Source organism: Alosa sapidissima, chromosome 11 (assembly GCF_018492685.1).
Source record: "Alosa sapidissima isolate fAloSap1 chromosome 11, fAloSap1.pri, whole genome shotgun sequence".
Lineage (NCBI taxonomy): Eukaryota > Metazoa > Chordata > Actinopteri > Clupeiformes > Clupeidae > Alosa > Alosa sapidissima.
In genome coordinates, this window is record NC_055967.1 from 21640703 (window position 1) to 21662535 (window position 21833).

Here is a 21833-nt window from a genome sequence, read left to right on the forward strand (position 1 = left end):
CAAAAAACATCAAATGTGTTAATACATAACAAATAATAAATTGTTTCATGTTACAAACAAACCAGCTTGACTAGTAAATATTATTAATATTGTGGTTCATGGTTTATGCACATCTGTTGCATATATTTAATGATTTTCACTGTGTGTGTTTGTGTCTATGACTTACTTTTGGAGACTCTCTGGTGAACTGACTTCCTCGTCATAAAGTCCATCTGTGTCTAGTAGTGTACCTGGTCAAGAACAAATGTAGAGCATATTGTGTTCCTTTTCTAGTGTCATTTGTGACTTGTCACATTTTTTATAAAATGTCAAAGTCAAAGTCTGCTTTATTGTCAATTTCTTCATATGTCAAGACATACAAAGAGATCGAAATTACGTTTCCTCCTGGATGCAAAAGATGTAAGTATGTATTTGTAAGACAGTAGGGGTGGCATGTTTTATAATCTTTAACACTTCATAGATATCATACTTCAGCATATGATATATAGCTTAATTATCCACCATTTAGGCTACAGTATTAAAAACACTTACAGTATATAATTTAATCATGCACAAACTGAAAGAATGACTTTAAGCACATCATTGAGACCATTTCTGAGGAAAGGTGAGATTTTGATACAGCAAGATTTGATTGAGACATTGATGATTTCAACATGCTTTTCATTTATTTGCCAACAAAGTACTGTAGAATGTGTTACTGCCATCTACAGGAACTTTTGTGCCTTTTTAGCACACAAAGATTGACTGAAATATTACGGAATATTTTATTTCTACACATACAGTAGCGTAGCGTACTCGAGCTATGCAAGATAGCTTCTAGGCTACCACATAACAGTGACAAGCCCTGTAAATGCGCACTTTCTCTCTTGTCTCTGCCAAATTTGAACGCTCCTCTAGTTTCTCTGAACAGGGCTATTTGCTCACTGAAACTGAACGTTACATCTTCTATCTGAGGAGGACCCAACTCACATTTTAATGATATTTTATTTTCGAGGGCTTTTGAGTTCTGGGGTTATTACCTTACAGTAAAATGAATTATTACTAGCTTACTACATGTCTCCCCTGCACACATAAGAGTTTGTCAGAGCTGTGCCACTGGAGGAGGGGCCACTCATATAGCCTAATTATTGTAAATGTAGACTTGGTTGCAACTTCAAAACAGTTTGTGAGTGTTACTTTGTTAATATTTGAGAAACTGCGAGTAAGGGGCTGCTACTGCACAACCTAGGCTGCTGAAGTGCCGCGCGGGCACAGCAAATTAACTTCAGACAACACAAACAAACGCAACTTCCTGCATAATCCCTGACTGCGTCTTTAACCTATCTCACATTAAAAGTTTCAACAGTCCATGAGCAGACAGCTGAATTGAATTCATTCAATTCAACGCAATTCAATTTGTCCAATTTAGGGCTGTCAGCACTAACGAGATGCGATTAAGGACCATTCCAAAAATGTAAATGTAAAAATCATGTAAATTAAGTTTCTAGGCCAAGTACACTTGCGTATATAAGGAATTTGGTCTCTGGATTTATCCCATCCGTGAATTAGTGAACACGCAGAGCACACAGTGAACACACAGTGAGGTGAGTTAATGGCGTGTCGCCAAAGATTTTTTTTTATTTTAGACTGTGCAATGTGAACCCCACTTTACCATACTCACGTCTGACCAACCAGTGATAGCAACAAGTAATAGCCAATTAGAGGTTGGAAATATCTTGGAAATAGCGTCAGTATTAAACCACATGGACCTGTATTTTCTTTGAAATTGAGTAACCGGATGCATTTGACATTACATTTGAGTTCAGAAGAACCATGTGTTTGCTGTACTTCCAAAAGGATTCTGTGAGAGCTTAATGTACAACGTTGGTAATCGGCAACTTTTTGGGAAATTAGCTTATTTACCGTCTACCCCAGGGTTAAAAAAGAGGACACACACACCTTTCTCTTCTCTGTGCGCGCAAAAATCCAGTGTGACACCGTTAATTCACTGGAAGTGGGTTACACTAGTTAGCCTATAGCTCCCTTTTAGTTATATACTGTAACTAACTTACCCAGTGCCCATGGCTTGTCTTCCCCTGCACCCAAGCGACATGGGTCCTTATAGTGAGTGAAGAGTACATGCTGCTGCTCCAGCTTATCCTCTGAGAGGAGGAAAAAACAATAGCTAGATAGGTAAATAGACCACTTAATCATATAGAGCGGAGATGAAAAAATGACTATATTCAGCAGAATGTGTCCTACAGTAGGTGATCATCTGCACCCCATGTACATGGCTATTACCTGAGGAGCAGTTGTCAAAATTGAGGTCGCCCAGGATGACGTCAAAAGCCACCTGGTCCTCGAGCCCCTTCTCTCCTACTGGGCAGGATGTAGCCTTACGGAACACCATCCCCCACTCCAGCAGCAAGTCCAACTGCTCACAGCGTACAGCCGCATCCCCTGGACCCGCGGGAAGAGAGAGAGAGAGAGAGAGGGAGAGAGAGATCGAGAGAGAGAGAGAGAGGGAGGTAGGAGGGCAAGGATTGCGGGAGAGAGGAAAGGAAGGAGGACAAGGAGAGAGAGACAGAGAGAGGGGGGTAGGGAGAACAAGGATTGAGGGGGAAAGGAGGGGGGTGGAGAAGGGAGTAAGAAGGTAATTATGTCAGGGACAACAAAAGAAGGCAGAAAGATGGAGAAGGAGTAGTCAGAATGAATGTCACTGGTAATGAAATGGAGAGACCATAACAGTCTTATTGACATACGCACGCAAGCATGCACACACACACACACATACATATTTCTAACAAAACAAAACAACTATTCTACCAAATTCCACCAGTGATCCATGAACATCTAATCAACATCCGGACTGTGACTGTGAGAACTCTGTCTAATAAGACATTTATTTTAAATGACAACTTTATGTCTCGTCAGCTGGACTTTCTGTTTATTACAGAGAGCTGGCTTAAAAACTGCGACCTCATTCCACTTGGAGAACTTTGCCCTCCTCACTGCAGCTTCTTAAATTCCCCGACGGGGCAACTGATCATGGAGGTGGCCTACCTACCGTGTTTAATAGCTGTTTTAAATGTAGGATTATACCCACTGATATGTTCTCTACTTTCGAGGTGCATTAGTGTACAGGCCTCCTAAAATGAATAGTTCTTTCAAGTTCTTTCAGTTCTTTCAAGAGTTCTCTAATCTTTTATAATTTATGGTGTTTTTTAGACCCAAGATGCTACTTGTCTGTGTGTCTCTCCAGCAGTGATACTCAGGAGATTGTCTCTTTAACTATTCTCATCACTGTGCATAGGGACGTTGGGGCACTGTGCATAGGGGTATGTGGGCATAAGGGCACTGTACATAGGGGCATGGGGGCATAAGGAGCACTGTGCATAGGGGCATGTGGGCATAAGGAGCACTGTGCATAGGGGCATGGGGGCATAAGGGGCACTGTGCATAGGGGCATGTGGGCATAAGGGGCACTGTGCATAGGGGCATGTGGGCATAAGGGGCACTGTGCATAGGGGCATGGGAGGCACAGGAAAGACATACATGAGTCATTTTCCAGGCAAATTTGTAACTTTTCCATTATTTTTTAACTGTAGGCAGGTACCTCCTTTTCATACCCATTTCCTGACTTACTGAGACCATACACGTTCCCCTTATTTGAATTGTATATTCTCTTGCATTTCCCACTTGGGCATTTGGCCTCTGTTCCTATTCATATATGTTAATGAGACAGGAAGTCATGGATTACTGCTTGAAAGCTTATCAGCACTCTAATTACCTCAAAGAACAGCACAAATGGCAAAACAATTTTAGTTACATTTTCTTTATAAGATTTTCTGGGGGTGCCAATAATTGCCATGTGAGTTTTGGTTTAGAATATTTCTATGAGGAATTTGTTCTTCTGAGAATAAATTTGAATCCCTTCAAGGTTGGATTTGTCCTCACATTGTTTTCACTGTGAAACTAAGGTAAAGAAGATATAACACCAACAGATAAAACACCAAAAGATTAATCTCTCTGTCTCATCTTTACCAGGGCTGCCAATAAATGTGGAGGGCACTGTATGTCACCATAGAAACAACCATGCTATGAGCCAGATAGTACTCCTCTTAAAGCCATAGAAAGACAGACAGACAGACACACACACACACACACACACACACACACACACACACACACACACACACACACACACACACACACACACACACACAAGCACACAAGGGAAAGTCAGGCATCAAACACCAGACTCCACTTCATAAGTCCTATATAAGTATCTCTCAAACACAAAATCAGGTCTCTCTCTCTGTCCCACTCTCTTTCTCTCCCTCTCTCTTTCTCTTTCTCTCCCTCTCTCTCTCTCTCTATCTCTCCCTCTCTCTCCCCTCATGATTCATTTATCCTCTAAAATAGCCATGCTGCTATAATTAGCTGGAGAACAGACTTGTGGAGGCGTAGGGCCGTGTGTGTATATGTGTGTGTGTGTGTGTGTGTGTGTGTGTTTGTTGAGAGGGCTGTCCTGAAATAGCAGGAAGATCTGTCTCCGTAAAAAATGAGTCCTAGAGACCTGATCGCTTTAAATAGGGCCTGCACAGTGTGAGCCTGTTGTCATGGGAACGTGAGAGGGCCACAAGTTTGGCCTGTGATGGTTTATATCCAGCTGAAGCAGGAAGCAAAGCGGCCACACCACGCATCCACACCATACTAGGCTAAGCACACACACACACACACACACACACACACACACCACGCACCCAAACCACGCATCCACACCAGGCACAGCACACACACAAACAAACACTCATACTAACACACACACACACACACACATACACACACACCACACCGGGCTCAGGCAGCACATACACACCACACCAGGCCCCACATACATACACACACACACACACACACACACCACTGTGCTCAACACATACATGTATACTGTACATACACATACACACACACACACACACACACACACACACACTCACTCACAGTAAGGCAGAAAGTGGGAGAGCATGATCCAGGGAGGTGAAAAGATGTGAGCAGACAGATGCCAGAGGAGCAAAAGGGGAAAGATGATGCTGTCAGCCCTGGTCAGTGTCAACTGCTGCCTCTGAGCCTCTGAGCCTCAAAGCACTATGGATGCAGACACAGTGCTACAGACACACCAGTATAGACCCATTGCTACAGACACACTGGCTCAGACACTGCTACAGACACACTGGCACACTTCCACAGACACACTAATGCAGACACACTGACACAGCCGCAGGTACAGAGACTACTACAGACACACTGCTACTGATATACTGCTACAGACACACATGCACAGACACACTGCAACAGAAACACTAACACAGACACACTGGTATAGACACACTTCTACAGCCATACTGCAACAGACACACAGGCACAGACACACTGCAACAGAAACACTAACACAGACACACTGGTATACAGTAGACACACTTGTACAGCCACACTGTAACAGACACACAGGCACAAAGACTGCTAAAGACGCACTAATACAGACACACTGGCATACTTCTACAGACACACTTCTACAGACACATTGCTACACACACACTAACACATACACACTGGATCAGAGACCAGAGAGTGTGTGTATGTACATGTCTTTTTGTCTATTTGTGCTTGTGAGATGACATACCCTCAATGGCATGCAGGTGTGTGCAGGCGATGTAGCCCACGACCCTCTGTCCTGTGCTGGAGGTCCCCACCTGCACCTGAGGGGAATAGAAGACAGCAGCTTCAAACATGGAAACGGAGAGCTTTTGACATAAACCTAATTTTAACCAGGTAGAAAGACTCACAGAAACATGAAATACATTTAAACCAGAAACACATGTTGAAGGGTCAATGTATAGAATTCCTTTTGGATTTGTGTTGTATTAAGCGCACCAATTGCCCTCCTCCATTGGCTTGCATTGTATTTGATAAATACATTTTAAACTAAAAATAATTTAAGCTCAGTCCCTTTAAGCGCAAACAGCTTCAGGCCAGACAGGGATGTTGCTGGGGAAAGCACAGTGAGGAGTCAGACGCAGAGATTAAGAGAGATATATAGCAGGGCTGTCAATCGATTAAAATTTTTTTTCTCAAATTAAGTAATCAAAATTAATCAGTTATTTTGACAGCCCTAATATATAGAGATAACAGAGATAACTGTTTATATAGAGATAACAGAGATAACTGTTTAAAAAAACAGCATTCACTGATGCACTTATTCTTACTGTACTCTACCGTTTTTAAATTGTCCTAAAATTGTTGAGAGAATTGCTTTAAAAATTAACTGTTGTTAGTCACTTTGGTTAAAAAAGCGTCAGCCAAATGTAATGTAATGTAATGTAATGTAATGTAGATATCTTCCCCTTTCGCAGAAATATTAGTAACTCATAAATATGAGCGTTTGTACTCAAATATGAAACCATTTCATGTCCTTTGACCTCGTCCCTCCTGCTTCTCTCTGGAAAGACAAACTCCTCTGAGCCGCTGCCCTCTCACTCTCCCTTTTTGTATGTCACACTCCACCCTTCCTCCTCCCACTCTCCCTTTCTGTATGTCACATACTCTACCCTTCCTCCTCCCACTCTCCCTTTCTGTATGTCACACACTCTACCCTTCCTCCTCACACTCTACCCATCCTCCTCTCACTCTCCCTTTCTGTATTTCACACTCTACCCTTCCCCCTCTCACTCTCCCTTTCTGTATGTCACACACTCTACCCTTCCTCCTCACACTCTACCCATCCTCCTCTCACTCTCCCTTTCTGTATTTCACACTCTACCCTTCCCCCTCTCACTCTCCCTTTCTGTATGTCACACACTCTACCCATCCTCCTCTTTGTGAAATCTCGCTATGTGTGTTTCTGTCTCTCTGTGTGGTGTGATCTAAATAGATGGTCTCTTGCTCAGTGAGGCACTGACTCATAACTGTGAGCTTGGCCATGAATACTCTGATTGGCTGGAAATCACTCGTTTTGGAGTTATTTATTATTTTACTGCAGCCTAGCTGACAGACTCCAAGGAAATGAGGGAGGTGGGGTGGGGGGCTGGGGGGTGTTTAATCTGGGCTGAGAGGATGGAAAGTGTAACACTTGCTGCAGGGATTGCAGGCTAGAGAGGACAGAGATGAGTGGAAGAGAGAGATGAGGACAGGGATGAGTGGAAGAGAGGGATGAGTGGAAGAGAGAAGAGAGGACAGGGATGAGTGGAAGAGAGGGATGAGTGGAACAGAGAGAGAGGACAGGGATAAGTGAAAGAGAGAGAGAGGACAGGGATGAGTGAAAGAGATGGATGAGTAGAAGAGAGGGATGAGTGGAACAGAGAGAGAGGACAGGGATGAGTGGAAGAGATGGATGAGTGGAACAGAGAGAGAGAACAGGGATGAGTGAAAGAGAGAGAGAGAGAGGACAGGGATAAGTGGAAGAGATGGATGAGTAGAAGAGAAGGATGAGTGGAACAGAGAGAGAGAGGACAGGGATGAGTGGAAGAGAGAGATGAGTGGAAAAGAGAGATGAGTGGAAGAGAGGGAAGACAGGGATAAGTGGAAGAGAGAGATGAGTAGAAGAGAGAGAGGACAGGGATGAGTGGAAGGAGAGGTTTAGGGCAACAACTCTGCTTTGTCTTTATCATTGTGCTGCATGAATACTCTGAATGTGTCATATTTTACTACATTTATCAATGCCCATGTATTTAATTGTTAATGTATTTAACATTAGTCTATCTATTTTTGCATTGTGCTGTGTTTATAGTGGTATAATTAGTGTTTGTTTGTTTCTTTTATTATTACACTACTGTCCAAAAGTTCGGGGTCAATGTCCTTGTTTTCAAGGGGAAAATAGATGTATGGTCATTGTAGAGAGGTAGAGGTAGGTCTTAAAAATCACCTCTCTTCAATCACCTCACTTATCCCCTCGATGATAGGTGTGTTGAACTGGAGTATCTAAAATCACCTCTCATCCCCTCGATGATGGGTGTGTTCAACTGAAGTATCTAAAATCACCTCTTATCCCCTTAATGATAGGTGTGTTGAACTGGAGTATCTAAAATCACTTCTCATCCCCTCGATGATAGGTGTGTTCAACTGAAGTATCTAAAATCACCTCTTATCCCCTCGATGATAGGCATGTTGAGCTGAAGAGCACCTTCAGTGGCACACAGAAGAAACACAGAAAGAAGGTGGTTCCTACTACTGTAGGAACATCAAACTTGAACTCCTCCCGTCTTTACTGGAATTCCAAACTGACGTTCTATCTTTTTGTCTTGCTTTGTGTGTGTGTGTGTGTGTGTGTGTGTGTGTGTGTTTACACAGGACACTTACTTAGGATGAATAAAGTATTTGTTATCTTATCTATTACCGCTTGTTTTGGTGAGCACCTGAAACCCACTACTTCCTACTGGGCCCCTTTCTAATCTAGCCCTGGAAAAGTGAAAGGATCCAGTTGGGTCTCTATCCCCTCTATCTCTACGTCATTACAGTCTACACATACACCATTTCAGGAGAAATCAGATTGGCACAGATAGAGTTTCCGAGGCAGCAGCATCTCACCTCAGAAGCCACCTGGCTTGATTACATGAGTCTGAATTAGAATACCAAACCCCATGGTATTTTGTATTTGTGAATACATGCCACTGTAGACCCTCGCCCCATCACAAAATATTAATCAAAGCATTTACATTCCGAGCCTCTTCTGGAGGGTTGAGATATTGTGACCCTCTCTGCCTTCTACAAAAGAAAAAAACACAAATCCCTATAGGAGAACATGAGTTGTATTAACACACATTCCTGATGCTGTTCTATGAAAACCAAGTGTCATATCTCTGATGCTGTTGAATAGTACCTCTGCTCCAGTGGCCTGAAGCCTCTAAAGACTGCCAGGTCTGTTGCAGGCAGTGGTCCTCTGAGCAGCTTGGAGACGGATGGCTAGTTTGGCCTCACAGGCTTCTGGCAGGGCCCTCATAGCTACACAAATCGCTGATGATGCCTAACGCCATAAAGTTTGGCAATGCACTTCACTTCAGCATCTACTTGCATCCAAAAAGTAACAGCTTAGCTAATTAGTGAGTCCATTCATTGTAAGCGCCAAGCTTCAGGGAAGGGATATCATAAATTTGTCAGGCTTTTCTGCAGAGATCAAGTCCAGCTTTAATTACATTAAAGCACTATAAACCTCCCCTGCTACCATGGTGGCCTTCAGCTCATTACTATACTACTCTTTTTCACACACAGTGTGTGTGTGTGTGTGTGTGCCTGTCTTTCTCTGTGGCTGTATGTTAAATAGGACAATTTTGCAACTTGTATTTCTCATTCCTCAAAATTGCATCCACAAACATTCCATACACACACACACATAATTATATTCACAGTGAGCTTTTATCCCAGGAAGTCAAGAGAATCCCAGACTGAACATGTCATGAAAGATCCCAGTCTCCCACACACAAACAAAACAAACACACACCCATAAACACACAAACACACACCCAGAAAAACATACAAACACACTCCCAGAAAACACACAAACACACACCCAGAAACACACACACACACACACACACACACATACACACACACACACACACACACACACACACACTTTCTCTCCTGCTGACCTGGAGTCACATTCAGTGCTGTTTAAATAATTATAACAGGGAGAAATGTTGAGTCTGAGAAGCTCTAATTAGTTAGGTGTGCATTCCTTATGGACACATTTTTAATTAATTCTTGTTCCACACATAACCTTTCCCTCTTCGTTCAATGTTTTCTATCTCTTCCATCCCTCTCCTCTTTCCCTCCTTTTTCTATCTCTCTCTCCCCTCTCCTCTATCTCTCCCCTCTCCTCTTTGCCCTCCTTTTCTGTCTCACCCTCCCCTCCCCTCATTCTCAGGAGTACACATCCACATCAGTCTCAGACATGTCCCTTTCCATCCTTTAATGCAAGACTAGCAATGACAGGGCTTAGTGACAAAAAGTGAAAATGTGTTTCCATGGGCTTTGTGTGTGTGCATGTGCATGTGTGGGAGAGGGGGTGAACGAAAGAGGAACAGAGAAAAGATGTCTATTTTCCTTTATCTGACTGCATGACTGAACACAGTATAATTGCATGCAGTGCACACCCATTAAAGTTATAGATTAACAGGTGGAGGGCTACTGCTGTTGAAACAGGTGAGTTAGTGAGAATAAACAGCTCTACAGAGCTTTAAGAAGAGCTAGCACACACACAATATCCCTTCAGAGAGTTATGGAAGCTTTGAAGCTCTAAGGTGAGCTAACATACAGACTATCTGTTCAGTGAGTTAAGAAGTTCTAATGTGAGCTAGCACACAGACTACCTGTTGAGTGAGAAGCTCTAAGTTGAGCTTATGACACTCTATACAGCTTTAGGGAGAGCTTCTAGGTGTCATTTTGTCGCTGTTTCATAGCCTTTTGTTTACTGCTACATTTTAACAAGAGCTTGTGATATTGCTTAAAGTAGACTACTTGGCATGGGCTCACGTGAGCTGTCAAACACTGTCCACTAACCGTGCACCCCTCTGCTTTAAGCTTGTACATCTAGGCCTCTATCTTGCACTCCAGCGCAATTGACTTTGTTTACTCACGCTTTTGTCTTTCCTATTTTGCAGTCAGCGCATATTGGAATTTTCCCTCCACAGGTACATGTGCGCCCACGGGGGCGTTTCAGCAAAAAGAGGGGGCGTGTTCCGGTGCAAATGGTCCCTGTTGATATTTTGCAGTTGCAGAAAACAATTCCGCCACAGACCAGAAACCTCCTGGTCAAAAGTCAGTGGCGCAAATTCAGATGCTATTTTAAGGGCGCATGCATGGCCACAGGCCTGCAGGAATAAATGCTATGCACACCGATCTACAGACACCCTGTGCACAGATGGAAGCCTTGATAATATTTGTCCGTTTCCCGGTTTTGTTCGTGCATTGATCAACTAAAAATTTAGTAGCCTATATAGTACATCTACATGCAATATCTTTACAACAACAATGCCTAATTACGACCTATTAATTTGGACAACTTTATACAGCCCTATAAAGGCTAAAGTTACCTTTAGTTTTGTTCCAATTTACCGTTGTGTATGGCTTTAAACATTGTGTGCGCTTTAACATCAGCCTATAAGCATTATTCCAGCTGCGCTAAAGTTTTGACAAGCACCACAATTTTGCCTACCTTGTTGTAGCCCATCTGAAATAACTCCAAGCTTTGCTATGTTCCCTCCACCCTTTCGTTGTTTTCAAAAAACGTTTTATATCCATGATGGCCTTGAAGTCTTGAGTTTGTGAATTCGCTTAAATAAGCTTATTATGCGCTGTTAACTAGCAACCAGTAAAAAAAAGCAGCAAGTAGCCTTGGCTACAATTTCTGTAGTTGCTGCGTCCTTTCATTGTTATTCTCTCTTCTGCTCAAACAAAAGTTGTGCGTGCATTAAGTTGTTGGTTGGTGTCGTGTTTACAAACTCTACTTTACATAAAATATTGTAAATAGCCTAGCCTACTGTCATGCAGTTAACTCATTGAGTGCCAAAACCTTCCCATACGTTGAGTGCCAAAAACGTAATATTACGTTTTTAGCTTCTTTTTTTTTAATTACGAAACTAGACACTCTAACACACCTTATATGTGATTTTGGGAACTCTGTGATGAATGGAAATGAAATATATGACGATCGTGAAACTCATGAAAACGCACAATCTGGACATTTTATCTGAACATTTTATCATAACTCGGTTGCCGCTTTGGGTCGAATCAGTGACGCATGCACGTCAGGTCAAAACCAGGCCATTTTCATGGGTCTATCACTAGGTGGCAGTCTCGCCAGGTCTCGCTGATCACTTCCCGGAAAGTTTACACAAGTAACAGGCAACACTTCATATTTCATTAAAGATGTTATATCTCCATTTCTAGAAAAAAACAGCGATTTTGATGAAAACTAGCCACTGTTTAGCTTGGGATTTCTCAGGAACAGAGGCGTGTAGAAATACATGGTTTGCACCCACCGAGAGCGTAAAGTCTCACCTTTTAATCGAGCTATTGTATGTGTTCATAGCTATAACACAGAATATGCTGTGGCTGTACAAAAATCATCAACAATGGTCTAGATTGCTGGCACTCTAGGACAAAGCTCCCGAAAACAGCTTGGCATTCAATAAGTTAATGGGATACTGTGCAGAGTTGGAAAGTTAAGTCAACTTGGAAGCTGTTTCTCGTTGTTGAGTTGGTAAGGTACAGCCGTAGCTTACACCTGCAGGAGCGCTTGATTGGGCGCCTGTGTTGCGCAATGCACTTTGCTCCTCTCATCTATACGACGCAGTTCCCATTTCTCCAAACCATACATAATTACAAGGACAAATATTGCTACACGAGGGGAAATCAGTGTGGTGTCCGATGTGAAAAAATAGGTATAAATCTAGGGTACACATTTCCACGAATCACAGATGTGTTGATGACATAAATTAGGAAATATTCTTATGACACGTGATGTTGAACTGCATGCCGATGCCATTTAACCCAAATGCCCCAGCAGCAGCACGGGAGAGGAGAGCTTATCTGACAGATCTGCATTGTCTATAGTGAGGTAATGTTAGATTACATTGCAAAAATATCATCATGGATTCATAACCTCTTGATTCAGCGAGAGTGATCCCAAAACATCGGAAAGTGACATTTTTTGTATTACATTTTGTCAAAAGGAAAAATCAATAGCAAACTGTTCCTAACTGACTAGCGCTGTGAACCGTTCCTGGCTGCGCCTGGCAAATCCGCCATCATAATAGCAATCCGCTATGGAACAAGCGTGCCTGTTGTTAAAGGGAATGTGAGGTGATGCTCTGATTGGTTTATTGCACGTTACGCCCAAACCACACCCATGAGTAATGTAGCTACTACAGACCACCCCATTTTAGATTTGCGTCGGGCGCAACAGTCATTTTCCCGTCTGTAAAATAGAAACAACGCCCAAGATCCGCCCACAAAGCGATTTGCGCAAAGTCAATTGCACTAGATTGCAAGATAGAGCCCTATGAAGTGCTATCAGAGCAAGATGTTAGAGATGGCGCATGACGTGCAGTGATGCCTCATATAAAAATACACAAATGAATAAATAAAAAAGCCAGAGATTTAAGTGGCTTTGAATTGAGGCACCGAAATCCATGTTGATATTTGATGTTGTTAGTACCGTTTGCGTCAGCGCCACTGCCATATTAGAACTGGGTTTCGGTGCCCAACCCTACACAGCACACACTGATGCCCCAAAACACAGCACACACTGATGCCCCAGAACATACATTGATGCCCCAGAACATACACTAATGCCCCACAGCACACACTGATGCCCCAGAACATACACTGATGCCCCAGAACACAGCACACACTGATGCCCCTAAGCTCTGCACAGACTGTGACACACTGGGAAGCACTTAGCAGTTTGTCCCCTCTGAAAGAGTCACTCCAACAATTGCATCAATAGCAGACAGACAGAGAGCTGCTTGGGCTCTGTCCCTAGTGAAGCTGGAAGCCAGCCAAACAGACACTTGCGCACAAACACACACACATACAGTATACATATGTACACACACACACACACACACACACACACACACAAAGAGAAAAGTACACATACACAAACAAACAAATACATGCACATGCACTTACAGTCAAACATACACTCACAAAGGTCCCATTGAAACTCATACACACGTTTAGAGGGCATGAAGACAATCTCTGTCTCTGTAAGGTAGGATAGATGGCAATGTTAAACTAGCTGGATACTTTATTATTTTGATTGCACTAACCATCATAACAGATTATTAACCCTTACAGATGCTGATTCCCATGATTTGTTTTGCTTGTAAGGTAGAGGAAACAGCATAAGTGTTTCATAGCCTAAACGTTTCATAGCATATAAGCGTTTCATATTCTAATGCCAGAGTGCCACCAAAGTGCCACCAAAAATCAATTCTATGTGGATACTGTTTTTAGAATTGATTTAGATTAAGTGTTAGTATAATTTGTAATTTTGTTATTTGTATTTTAGTATATTTTTATATATTGTATTAAGTGTTAGTATAATTTGTATTTTAGTATATTTAGCATATTCTTTATCTTCTACTGTCCTTACTGCTTAGTTGTGTTTTTATATTATATACTTTAATTACTCTTCTGCTGTTAAAGAATGTGTTTGTGTTGTATGTATGCTGCTGAGACCTTGAATTTCCCCTGGGGATCAATAAAGTATCTATCTATCTATCTATCTATCTATCTATCTATCTATCTATCTATCTAAAGAATACAGCACTGCATGGAGTCACTTTACCAGGCCATATGTGGCACCCACCAGGGTTGTGCAAAATTCGAATTGCAATTCTGCTTCCTGTTTGCTACCTCAATTGAAATGCAAGTGAAATTCAAGAATTGAATTGGAATTTAAGAGCCAGTTTCAATTCAATTTTGGAATTTTGCAAAAGCCTGGCACCCACAGAGACAAAAGATATTGGCAGTATCCTCACCTTGGCAAACAGTGCGCCCTTAGAGGCCAGCGCGTCCTCCCCTCGCCCATTGGGGTAGCACTCGAAGTGGGCGTCTAGGATTGGGTAGCGGCTAGCAAGGAGCAGGCCACTGTTGAGAAACTTAAAGCGTGAGCAGCAACCCCTCCATGCATAGCGGCCCACGTCACTAAGCAAGTAGGGGAAGTAGCGATGCAACTGCCGCCTTAGAGAGCCTGCGGCCCGCTCCTCAAACACTTCCTGCAGACACAGGAAGTCGAGGTTGGCCGGGAAGAAAGCTGAGATTTCATGGTCAAAGCCATCATCACCATGGCGACGCTTGCGGCCCACGTGGCGCTTAAACACAGAGGTACGGTGTGATAGTGTGTTGTTGGACGGTACACCACCCCCACTTCCGCCGCCATCACCATGGAAACGAGTGAGAGACTCACGGGAGGCGGTACGACTGTCCAGACTGCCTGTGTCAGCGTCAGGACGATGGTTTCTTGGGGGCTCCTGACGCCCATTGGCCTCTGGTGCACTGATGCTGATCTGCACTCCAGAGGAGTGAACAGAGCAGTCTGGAACACTCTGACTGGAGGGGTGGAGAGGGCAGTCTGAAACACTCTGACTGGAGGGGTGGAGAGGGCAGTCTGGGACACTCTGACTACAAGGGTGGAGAGGGCAGTCTTGGGTGTCCTGATTGGATGAAGGCAGAGGTTCTGAGTGCAGAGGGCAATCAGAGGCGGAGCCTATAACAGGTGAGGAGTGGGCGGGGCATTCTGCTGATGAGGTTATGAGAGGGGTAGCTACTGATGGGTGGGCGGGGCATTCTGATGATGTGGTGATGGGGGGCGTGGCTACAGATTGGTGGGCGGGACATTCTGCTGATGTGGTGATGGGAGGCGTGGCTACTGGTGGATGGGCAGGGCATTCTGCTGATGTAGCGATAGTGGGTGGACTTGCAGTGCGGTGGATGGGGCCATCTGGCGACTGGTGCACTGGGCAGTCTCCCGCGGAGCTCTCAGCAGGCTCTGATTCCGGCCGCTGGTCCAGGGAGGATGTGCGTCTGAAGCCCCCGGCATTGCTCTGCATGGCCAGACTGCTGAAGGAGGCAGCGCTGATGGAGGTGTTGGTCGGGGAATCGATGTAAATCTTGATCTGCGGGCGGCTGGCTCCATTGCGGATGCGTCTGCCCACTTCTCCCGCACGGGACTGAGTGTCTGCCAGGTTGTTGAAGCGGGCTAGTGCGTCCGGCAGCAGGCACACATTCGCGCTGCTGAAACAGAAGCTCCGTCCTTGCGGACGCCACTCCCCTGGCACCAGCCCCGCCCCTTGCTCAGCTGCGCGCTGCTTGTCACTGACTGGCTGGTGGGTGTAGAGGTAGGACTGCCGTGCCGTCTGCAGCGGCGCCCACACCAGGAAGCCCAACAGAGCGAAAGGCAGCGAGGCCAGTAGCAGCAGCAGGTACAGGGGCACCACCACCAGGATGCTGAGGGAGGAGAAGGAGCAGGGGTCCTGGGAGCGACGCCGCTTCTCCAGGGAGGTGGGCACGCACGAGCCCAGCAGGCAGTTCAGCAGCCAGTAGCAGGGGAAGATGAACCCCCAGGACAGACCATCCAGGAAACATAGCAAGGCACTAGGGTAGGGAGAGGCATGGAGACCCATGTCCTCTTCACCAAGTCATCCACAAATATACAAAAGTTGAAAAAAAGTAATATAAAAAATACAAAAAAACGACCCGCCCCCCTTGGTGAAGAGAGGGTCACTACATGATTCTTGTGTGGTGTATGCAATCGGTCCAAACCTCTGTGACCTCTAGTCAGTGAAGGGCCTAGTATGTCCAGCTGGTTATCATGGTTACAGACAGAGGAGTAATGGTGTCCCGTTGGTGAGTAGAACGACCATGTCAGCAAAACCGTTTCATTCTCCACATAGGAAACCTACAGAGACAAGAGAGAGGGGGTAAGATAGACATAGGTACAGTAAAACTTTTCTATTCTTATATGCCGTAGTGTTTTAGGCAGCCTAGAGATGTGCTTTAGCTATCCTGTTTCCACTGCATAGCCTACAGGCTATCAATATTGAAACATTGATTCTCTAGATAACTTTAGGGTTAACACTGTCCCAAGGTCAAGTCACCAGCCCTCACAACTTTTCATAGGATTATGCTTTAAACTTGTTTACTAGCACTAACTTCACAGTGCAATGCAAAGCATTGTAAATCACTGTTGACATCTAAAGCATATTTACACTGTGAATTTCGACTGTAATACTGTAACACTGTAATAACATAATCTCCAGGGTTCTTAACATGTAAGCCACCCAGTCTGATAATGGTTTAAATGCATTTCCAGAGATTATCAATCCCACAGTAGTGACCATAGTCAGTTCATTCACTGCAATGCAGACAAGGCTAGCTGGATCTGGCATCATTGTTCTATGGTGATGACTAAACTTTTCTATATACTCTGAATTTTATACCAACGTTAATTAAACATCCGTATATGTTGTGTCCATTTAAGCCAGCAGTGTTTTGTATTGTTGTGTATTGTATGATGCCCATGACCTATTTTTGGCTGATCACACTCACACTTTATTAATTTAGCCCTATTGTTAAGCAGAGCCTTGCTTCCATGTGCTGAGCTGACCATTTTATCAGACAATGAACCTTTCCGGTCTGTCAATCATAATAATAATCTAAAAAAAACAATCAAATTGTCCAATTTTCCTGAACCTCTTCCTTTTGTCCCACAAACAAACAGTGGCTCATAAGTTAACCCTTAGAACTCCAGCGGCACGGGCCCATGCCACTGACGCACCCTTGGGAAATGACTAACTTTAACAGACTTACAGTACACTCGTTTTCCGGTACCACTGGTGTCTATCGAAAGGGGAGGGTTCAGGGATCACGCTAAGCTAAGTGGTTTTTGGATCCATGAAGTAGTGTTTCGGATCCATGACGTGTTATTTTAAAAACCTGTTAATTTTTACTGCAACCGGAATGTGTCAAAGATGTTGCGAAAATAGCAGGGGGAAAACTCACATAACATTGTTTCATCATTATCGTTTGACCATCAAACCAATCAGGACGTAAATTGAAATGACCATAGGACGTTTGTATGGAAGTCATTTCCTGTCCAGGAATGGGTACATTAACTAGATCAACAGCAAATGTTAACATGATGGAGTTTATAGCATGGTTAGGAGGTTCAGGAAATCACAGGGAAGGAATTTGTCTTGATTTGCTTCAAGCAATTTGCTTGATGAAGAAGCAATTTGCTTGATTTGCATGTCTTTGGCGCGACTGTAGGGGACATGCTATTAACACACTACCGTAGGGTACATACTATTAACACACTACCGCACTAACTTTAGCAGCTACTGGAATATTGTGTTTATCAATGTGGATCCGTCTCTTTAAAAAAGTAAAACAGTCCCCCATCCCTCCATCCCCCCACCCCAAAAAAACTAAAAAAGTGTGTGTGTCTTGCCCTCGCATACTCTAAATTCCCTTGGGAACCGGAACCCCATACCTGTGGGAACCCTATACTCTGAGTTCCCTTGGGAACCCCATACTGTGAGTTCCAGTAAGACAGTCTGATTCCTCTGTCTACTAAACAGCCTGTGATCTAATGGCAGCTGAAGAGAGTTAATGGCTCGGCTTTCAGGCTGTAGAGCTTGCCCCTCCTACCTGCACCAGATAGATCAGAGCTGCTCATCTATAATGAGTCATGACAAACCCTCTGTGGCTGTTGAAGTATTCTTAATACACACTTCCTGCCCTTCTAAACTAATAACTTATACATTTTTGATGAAGACAACATTTTTCAAATCAATCAAACTTAAGGATATTCCCTGGAAAGACCACACGGCATCTAGTCATAATTGTGGTTACCACCCCCAAATTGGTGGATAAAACCCCAACGCAGAGTTTGATTTGATTGAAAGTAACCTAATGGAGGTTCACCTGTGTGAGTACAGAAAACACCTTACCAAGGTTAAAGGTCTCATATTATGCTTATTTTTCAAAATCAAGTCAAAATAGTCCTATGGGTTGCACAAAACACGCCCCTGAAGCTGTTTGTGCAAAATGTCTGCATCAGCAGCAAAGTTCCTTATCAGCGGCTCCACTCTGGCCAGTTTCAGTCCCTTTCAGAATGGGCTGTTCTGGGGCCTGTTGCCTTAAATGCAAATGAGCTGTTGTTGGCCACGCCCCACTCTGATTCCATGTTTATGTCAACGGGCAGCATGGTTGAAAGCCTGGGAATATGAGTCAGTGACATGGAGATGGAGGATGGAGGATTCTCCAGAAAGCCTCTGACTGCCATTGATAAAATGCAATTTGTTATGCAGGAATGATGAAGAATGTGTGACAATCATCATTGCCGGTTCTGTTTAAATATCCGTAGTAAAGTAGAGTAGTGTCAATCATTCTGTTTACTTAGGGTCCGTCCCATTTCTCCCCCCTTAAAACTTCCACTTGGTTTTGATTGCCCTCAACATTAAAGCCCCCTCGACAAGGGAAGTGGAGGTGAAGATCTTTCCCTATGAATTGGGACACCACTATATGCAAATTAGCGTAGCGAACGTGCTCACCTACGTCACGCGCAGCGCCGACGTGTCTACCGGTAGTAGCCTGCTACTATTTTCATTTAGGAACATACCCGTTCCAGCGGTCATTTTTGTGTGGGCTGTACTGGTTTATCTACGTCTGGTTAATCAACAAAGATATACGTGTTCATGTGAAGAGAACACACACCTTAAATATTGACGAAACTACCCAGATCAGATATATAACGTTATTTGATGGGCAGGCTCTCTCAAAGCACTCAGCAGATATCATGAACATCGTCAGATAGCTTTGTGAGATATTTTCAAACATTAGTGTTCTCAAAACTCAACAGTCAAATCAAAACTAACATATTCCAACAAAGTTCGAAATTTTAATATGCTTATTTGCGAAAATATATGAAAAATGTGGCCGGCTCGGTGAGCTCGAACGGTATCCTGGGTAGTTTCATCTCCCACTTCGTTTTAAGCCTGCATCGGTCCTGGCTATATTTTGAGGGTTGATTTTAAGGGGAAAATAGCACTTCCCCTTGCTCCCTAAAGTAATGGGACACCCTAGCCCTACACGTGCACGCGCAAAAACGAGGGTTTGGGCAAAAATCTAGGGGTAGGGGAGGTATTGGGACGGGCCCTTAATCTCTCTATTTTTTTTCTTTCAAATCAGTTTCAATTTCAAGAGAGCTTAAATATATGACCATGATCAGTCACTCTCCCCACACAAATGTCCTACCAGTCGGAGATAAAACTCGGGGGCGGTGGTAGTGTAGTGGTTAAGGAGCTGGGCTAGCGTGCAGTAGCCTGAAAGTTGTCGGTTCAATTCCTGGCTTCCACCGCTGTGCCCTTGAGCAAGGCACTTAACCCCAAGTTGCTCCGGGGACAATGTGATCCCTTGTAATATAGCTGACATACAGTATGTAAGTCACTTTGGTCAAGAAGTGTCTGCTAAATGTAATGTAATAATAATAATAATAAACTAGCCACTCTTCAGACACCACCAGTCTGATTTCCTAACCATTAGGCCACAACTGCCCCAGACTATTCAAGGATGAATCGACTTGGAGACGACCACAACACATGCCACATGTTGTAGCAAGGATATGTAGACTACTCATCTAAAAAGTCACCAGACAAGACAAGAGAGAAAAGAAACAGCCAGCTTTCCTGTATGCATGTTATCATCTAAATATCAGACATGGCATTTAATGACTGATTTAGGCCTGTTAAGACCAAAAAGTTAACACACATAATAGTTTGTCATGTCTGTCATGGCATGCATATTAGTATTAGTCGTCCATCATCTTTCACTCACCCCCGCTCCCACACACATATACATATTGGTAACATTTTACAGCAAAAGTACATGAGTTATCATGAATTCATGCAAGAATTAATTTATTATTTATGTACTACTTAATTCCTTAATATCTCATGAATCATCAGGAATTGACATGAGTTCATACTGTTCATACTGTATGGACCCTTTCAAGAGAGTTCCATTATCAGCATCATAGTTGGCCCCACAAGACTTCCTTTTTAACATTCCATGTGTTATCTTAATGCAGAGGAAGTAGATTGGGGCCCAAATATAACGTTCAAGCATTGTTTTTGTTTTTATTGTTGAAAGGGTCCATACTGTCTGTCATTTGTGACCTCATACATGAACAACACATCAACTAAAGCAGAGGTTCCTAAACTTAACACTGCTGAGGCCCAATTTCAATTCTGAAAATCTTCTGCGGCCCACCCAAACATTAATTCACATTTCTGTAGTCGAAGTACTTGCTGAGGTTCCTGTTCTTCTTCAATATCAATGCTCTTCTTCAAGATCAATAAAGTATCAATCTACACTGTAAAAAAAACCACAGCCCAGGCTCCAAAAACGGCAACAAAAAACACTTGGTCCAACCTGGACCATAAAAACATAACAAACTGTTCCAGAAAATCACAGACGAGATGCCCGTTTAGGAGAGTTTTAATTGCACTGGAGGGAGGGGGAGGGAGTAGTGAGCTGGCTCTCTGTTTTATTTGAACGTCAACAGAAGTGATGTTACCCAACATCGCTTAAAGTGCCTTTAATAAAATACTGGCGCTCAATTTTATGTAGCACACAGCACAGTACTTGTGCAAAAGAGGAAGAAAGCTAGGTTTGTCACATTGCAGTTGAAAGAAGACCTATCGGGCTACTCCAAGCCTATTCACCCAGGTCAGTTAACAAGTACAATGAAGTGCAATAATGATGATGTATTCAATCGGATCTGTCTTAAATGTGATTATAGAATAACTTGCAAACGACAACCATAAGCTAACTGATCACAGCTAGAGAGCTGGCTGGATACCTGCCATCCTTAGTCATATAGCCAGTTACCTTAACATTACTACTGTCGATATGCATAACTCCTCCTATATGGTTTTGAAATGGTCAGCTATCAGGGAAAGAAATTACACTGGCCATGCCCATCTAGATCTTGTGACAGTTTGGTTTTCACAATAACCTTAGTGTTATTAATCGTAGTTGCCAATTAGACTGATATTATGTAATAGCATTTATCCTGGCTGTAGCCTACATGAAGCAGGATATTGAGTTTCACGCTAGTGTTTACTGTGGTTGCCAAAAGACTGGGATCAACGTCAGAGGTTGACATTGATTCAGTGAAGTTACAGTAGTACAAATGTGGCAGATAGCTGATTACCATTGTGATGTCACTAGTTTAATCTCCCCAAGTTTCGACCCATTTATTTACAATGGGGAAATGTTAGCTT

The 21833-nt window shown here is 43.4% G+C and overlaps 1 protein-coding gene across 4 annotated transcripts in view; it reads right to left on the reverse strand.

Annotated features, from left to right (window-relative positions):
- Positions 1-21833, reverse strand: part of smpd3 (sphingomyelin phosphodiesterase 3) — a 46935-nt gene that overhangs the window by 4442 nt on the left and 20660 nt on the right. For 3 of the 4 annotated variants that reach the window (XM_042111131.1, XM_042111130.1, XM_042111132.1), the window contains 5 exons: positions 14526-16444; positions 5666-5741; positions 2281-2439; positions 2052-2141; positions 167-230 (listed from right to left, as the gene is read on the reverse strand). In XM_042111131.1, coding sequence (XP_041967065.1) covers positions 167-230; positions 2052-2141; positions 2281-2439; positions 5666-5741; positions 14526-16169 — 2033 coding nt within the window. In that variant the 5' untranslated portion in view covers positions 16170-16444. The remainder of the gene's footprint in view (positions 1-166; positions 231-2051; positions 2142-2280; positions 2440-5665; positions 5742-14525; positions 16445-21833) is intronic. The other variant, XM_042111134.1, reaches the window with a different exon arrangement.